Genomic DNA, 5,634 nt, shown 5'->3' with positions numbered 1-5,634 from the left:
CTATACTAGTGCCTTGAGCTTGAAGAACCACATAGAGACCCCTGCCAGCACTGAGATGCTTACACCGCCACTGGACCCACAAGACTTCCCTCCACTGGCCTGTGATCATCCTGCATTTGGTATCATTGCATGTGTTTCGTGAGTCTGAAGTGGACATTATAGATTGATATTGGACTTATGGGCTAATATCAGACTTATGGACTTGATCTGAACTGGGCTGGGATGTTTTCTCAATATTCAATTGCTCTTTTATACAAAGCTTTTTCTTATACACATATGTGTCTGTGATTTTGTTTCTCTAGTCTACAAGATGAATACAGTTTGCCCCTTCTACCTGGGAGTTTTTAATCCTATGCCTGATCACACCATTGGGAGTGGAAAGCAGGCACCATCTAGTTCTTCTGGTCTCAGGGTGCAGGTGGCTGTGGTTCATGTAAGCTGTTAGCCTATGGACGAACCTCTTCTTCGAACTTTTGCTTCCTTCACTTTCTTTTATTCTAAATGAGTAGAATATCTTAGTTGTGTCTTAGATGTTCACTTGCAAGTTTTTAAGACCCCAGATGCTACTCAGCAAACTAGGTTGAAGAACATAAACTTTATGACCTATGTTATGCCAATTAATCAAGTTGTCTCACAAGACCATGGTCCTAAGTCTTCAAACCTAGTAAACCAATCCCAAGAGGCCTTTTGTTATATCTAAAGTATCCATAACTGTGCCCCCAATGTGATTTATTATATATAGGAATCTCTATAGAGACTCAAACATGTTTATTCATATACCTATAGATCCATTCAAGTGGAATATAAAATGAAAAGATATCCAACCCAAGGTAAAATGGCTGAGCTAACGCAAAAGGCTCCACAGAACTTTTCATACCTTCTTGCTTAGAAACTGACACTATCATTAAAGAAATGCTTTCCTTTGTGATCAGGCTAAATATGTGGATATACCACATGGAGTCAGCAACCAGCACTTTATCAAAATTCTTTGTGTCCCCAAGAAGCTTGTATCTTTGGTGAGGTAATTTTTTAAATACCTGTTCCTGAAAACATTCACCATGCCGTTGTTTTGTGATTGTTTATGAGACCGCTCTGCAAGCTCATGACTCGTAATTATGGCTTTTAGCCAATCAATCTATTCCATTTGTATTGATATAATCAGTAGTGCTAAAAAAAATCGTGTTTTCCTTTAGATCCTGCCTTCGACTGATCTGAACCACTGAAAACCATTCAGAATATTGTAATCGGTAGCTCTTTGTGTGACCCCAAAACTATGAGGGGGCTTTAAAAAGTTCATAGGGAAATTCCATTTTCCTTCTTACTTTGACTCGCCACGCAGGTGAGAGTTTTCTGAGGAGATAATCACTTTTACACTCCACAAGTGCTGCACATTTTGTTCCAACTCATCCATTTTCGTCCCTTCCATGTTGCTTACCCAACTTCCTCCTAGTGTTTCTTGTTTCCATTCCATGATTCTTCAATTCCATTTCCACGAGTTTTTGAAGACCCCTTATATGTGTGTGATTCATGCACCCACCCTTGAATTCATCACTTCATTTGTTGAGATCTCCATGATTCCCAGTAGAATGATATTTCGGTTTCAACAAATCTCTTGGTCTCCTTTAACAGAATTAGAGTCCTTTTTCTGTAAAAACATGCACATGTATATTCTGGTACAGGCATTTCTTTCCTATACACATAGATGTACACATATATGAGGGGTACCCCCCAAAAAACAACACAGAGAAAAATCTCTATGTGGTAGAGCTTTCACATTTTCCCTCCTAGGCAAGCATCGAGCAACTCGCTGTGAATTAGTGCCCCAGTTCCTGGGACGGTTCTCTCTGGTCACAGTGGGTTTTTCTCAAGCAGTTTCCCCTGAACCTTGTTTTTTTGTGATGGCTGATTTAAAAGACCAGCGTGCAGCTGTGAAATTTTGTTTCCTGCTCTGGAAAAATGCTGCAGAAACTGTTGTGATGTTGAACACAGTTTACAAGGACAGTGCTATGGGAAAAACTCGTGTACGAGTGGTTTTCTCCTTTCAAAAAAGGTGAAATGTCAATTGATGACAAAGTTCATTCTGGATGTCTGTCAACTTCCCAAATGGATGAAAATGTCAACAAAATTCGTGCACTTGTGCGTGAAGATCAACGACGGCCTATTGAAGATATGGGGAAGTTACTGGAATTATCTTGGAGCTCAGTTCAGCAAATTTTGGCATAAGATTTGGGAATTTATGGATAGCTGCCAAATTTGTGCCTCATGTTCTGAATGACCAGGAATAAAAGCTTCGAGTGGAAACATGCATGCTTTGAAAGAACAGCTCCAAAGTGACAAAGTGACGTAGACTTGTTTTTCCCCAAGGTAATTACTGGTGATGAGGCATGGTGCTATTCTTACGACTCTGAAAGCAAACATCAATCAAGCCAGTGGGAGACGCCATCATCACCTCGCCCCCAAAAACTCATCCAGCAAATCAAAGATCTTTGTTTTTTTAATGTGAGGGGGATAGTGCATTTGGAATTTGTTCCACTAGGTCAGACTGTTAATCAAGCTTTCTATTTAGAGGTTTTGAAAAAATTGCATAACAGTGTGCAACAAAAAGGCCTGATTTGTGGCAGATGGAGGGCTAGTTTTGCCACCACGACAATGCACCTGCTTACACAGCCATCTCAGTGGCCAGTTTTAGGCAAAACAAACCAAAAAACCAGCATACCTCTCTTGCCCTAAGCACCTGACTCATCTGACTTCACTCCTTGCTACTTCTGTTTCTTTCCACCAAGAGGGACATGACAGGACAGTGATTTGATGACAAAGAAGAGGTGAAGAAAAAAAATGAGAGAGGTGCTGTCAGCCATCCAAACATGAGTTTGAAAAATGTTTCCAAGAATGGAATCGCAGATTTGACAAATATATTAAGTCTAATGGAGAGTACTTTGAAGGTGATAAGGTTATTTTGTAAGAGCTTTGGAAAAAAATTCTGGATTTTAGGGGGCTACCCCCTCATATACCTCTGTAATTCACACAGGTGCTTTGGTGTTACTGGTACTAGTGCAACTAATGAAATCAAAATGATCCTTGTTCTTGTGTACTTCTAGTGTCTTCATTTATGGGGAAGCACTTTTGATGGGAGGATTTTTTTCATATCTGGAGAATTCTCAGTCAGTGTCTCTTCAAATATTGCTTCTCCACCATTCCCTCTACTTCTCTTCTTCAGAAACACCGGTCATATGTATTTTGGAGTCTCAAGGTCTCTTACCTGCATTTTCATTTTGTTTCTTTTTATTTCCACATACCGCTTTCAAAGTGAATGCCACAATCTGTCTTCTAGTTTACTTATTTCATCCAACTCACTCGAGTTTGGAGTTTAATCTTTTCATTAAGTTCTTATTTCAATGACTATATATTCCATTTCTAAGATTTCTAGTTGAATATCTAATTTAGTTCACAATTTTTGTTCATTTGGAGGGGTGTTTTATTTTCAAGTCCTTTTAGGCTCTAACTGTAGCTGGAGTGAATTCATATTCTGACTGTTGCTTTCACTGTCTTTGAGGGCTGTGGTAGTTACATAATCTGGTGCCAATTTGGGACCATTCAGAGTGAAGGGGTGGAGTTTAGCCTGTCAATCAGGTTGCAACCTGATGACCTCATTTGGAGGTGATACAGAGATAAATAGCTCACTGGAGGCCAGGCCCACACTCACTCTCTCCCTAGGAGACATTCCTGATGAAAAGCCTGATGGAGTTATGCTGATGCAGCCAGAGCCTTGGAGTTGGAAGAGCCATGTGGAGACCCACGCCTGTGCTACGACACTTCCACAGCCACTGGATCCACAAGACTTTCCACCCAGTACCCCGTGATTTTCCTGCACTCAGTATCATTGCATGTGTTGCATGAGTCTGAAGAGGAACTTATAGACTGTTATCAGCCATATGGGCTAATATCAGACTTATGGACTTGATCTGGACTGGCCTGGGATGTCTTCTCAGTATACAGTTACCCTTTTATATAAAATTCTTTCTTATACACATGAGTGTTTATGAATTTCTCTAATCCACCCAGACCAACACAAGGGACTTAATTTATATAGAATAAATTGTACACACACACACACCTCTCCATGTGGTGTAGTTATTAACCACTTGACTGCTAACATAAAGTTGGAATTCAAAGCCACCAGTAGATCCACGAGAAAAAGATATGGTGGCCTACTTCAATACAGATTTCAGCCTTGGAAACCAGAGGGGCAGTTCTACTCTGTCCTGTAGTGTTGCTGGTCAGAATCCACTTGATGGCAAAGAGTTTAGCTCTGTGTGTGTGTGTTTTATGCCTCTCATTCCTCGATGCCACAGTTTCTATCAAGGTATAGCTCAGTATTTCCTAAAGTAGGTGGGGCTGGAACAATCGAGGACATGGCTTTCCACTTGATTATGTACAAAAGTTTTTAATTGCCAGAGAGGCGCTGAGTAATTTTTTTTTCTGAAAAGGGCTACCTTCAGTAGAGCTCTTTTGTTTCCTTTAATAGAGTTAGGGTATTTTTTTCTTTTCTTTTCTTTTCTTTTTTTTTATTTTACACCATTTATTTCGATTACTCATAGTCTGAATGAATCCTGTTATTTGATCACTTTAGTTATTAAGAGTCCTTTACAGAGAACAAGTATTGACATTTACCTTAATTCAAATAGGACTGGTAATTACTATTGTCCTTAAGGTTAACAGGGCTTTGTATGTGCAGTCAAGTTCTGTGGAAAGTTCAGGTACAATCTAGGAATTTGTGGTTGTTTTTGAAGGCTGGAATTGTCCTGCTTCAAATTTTTCTTTGAATTTTAAGTAGTCTCTTCTTTTATCAAAATATTTTATCCATTGTTGGGGGCAACTCGATTCAAAGGAGCTTCTTAACTTCTTGCACTGAGAAGCATCGTCCGTGCTCTCATCTAAACACTTCCAGTACTCATCTCGGGCTCCCCAGCAAGCCTGCCTTTCTTTCATAGACGGGGCTGCCATTCCCAGTGGGATCAAGCGCTCCGCGGCTGGCTAGGCGACCTCTGACCCTCGCCGGCTGCCGTTGCTTTGCCCAGGGTATTTTTTCTACGACAACATCACACACTTTTACCAGTACACACAACCCTTTCCTATACACACATGTGCACGCATATCTATGGTATGCCAAATCAGTTTGGGAGCCTGTGTAGCCCTAGGACAGAAGAGAACTGCCCCTGTGGAGTTCTGAGACTAAAACTTGATGGCAGTCAAAAGCTTCTTCTTTCTCCCAGAATAGCTGATGGATTCAGACTGCCGTCCTTAAAGTCAGCCAGCCGCCCACTGTGTAAAACTGCCGTGCCACCAGGGCACCCAGGATCACTGTGTGCTGGAATCGACTTGAAGGCAGTGAGGTTGTCTTTTTTGAAGAAAACAGCTCAAAATACATGTCCTACCAAGAGTGTCATTTTATGTTAATTTACAAACTCAAAAATATGATATAGTTCTAAGATTTACTTATTTGAAGAAAAGGGTTAGTGGTAATGATTGCGCAACTCTTCTTGACATGAATAAACGATTGAATTGTATGATGTGGATTATGTGCCAGTAAAACTGAAAGAAGAAAAAAAAAGATACTGAAGGGGAAAAAAAAAA

General features: G+C 40.3%; 2 protein-coding genes across 2 annotated transcripts in view; both read right to left on the bottom strand.

Annotated features, from left to right (window-relative positions):
- CTSS (cathepsin S) overlaps nucleotides 1–3,265 on the bottom strand; it is a 17,614-nt gene extending 14,349 nt beyond the window's left edge. Inside the window, exon 1 of the mRNA XM_004716596.3 lies at nucleotides 3,260–3,265. Within this exon, the coding sequence (XP_004716653.2) occupies nucleotides 3,260–3,265 (6 nt within the window). The remainder of the gene's footprint in view (nucleotides 1–3,259) is intronic.
- Nucleotides 3,266–4,693: 1,428 nt separating this feature from the next.
- Nucleotides 4,694–5,050, bottom strand: LOC101646127 (cytochrome c oxidase assembly factor 6 homolog). Its single transcript, XM_004716647.2, has one exon. The coding sequence runs from the start codon at nucleotides 5,002–5,004 to the stop codon at nucleotides 4,765–4,767; it is 240 nt and encodes a 79-aa protein (XP_004716704.1). The 5' UTR covers nucleotides 5,005–5,050; the 3' UTR covers nucleotides 4,694–4,764.
- Between the last annotated feature and the right edge of the window lie 584 nt (nucleotides 5,051–5,634).

The sequence above is a fragment of the Echinops telfairi genome, unplaced genomic scaffold (assembly GCF_000313985.2).
Source record: "Echinops telfairi isolate 266 unplaced genomic scaffold, ASM31398v2 ScPeMD7_5805;HRSCAF=6673, whole genome shotgun sequence".
Taxonomy (NCBI): domain Eukaryota; kingdom Metazoa; phylum Chordata; class Mammalia; order Afrosoricida; family Tenrecidae; genus Echinops; species Echinops telfairi.
The sequence above is the reverse complement of the archived record's forward strand: the minus strand, read 5'-3'. Positions and strand labels throughout refer to the sequence as shown.

Coding starts and splice junctions, on each gene's coding strand:
- LOC101646127 (XM_004716647.2), bottom strand. CDS start 5,004: ATGGCAGCCCCGTCTATGAAAGAAAGGCAGGCTTGCTGGGGAGCCCGA.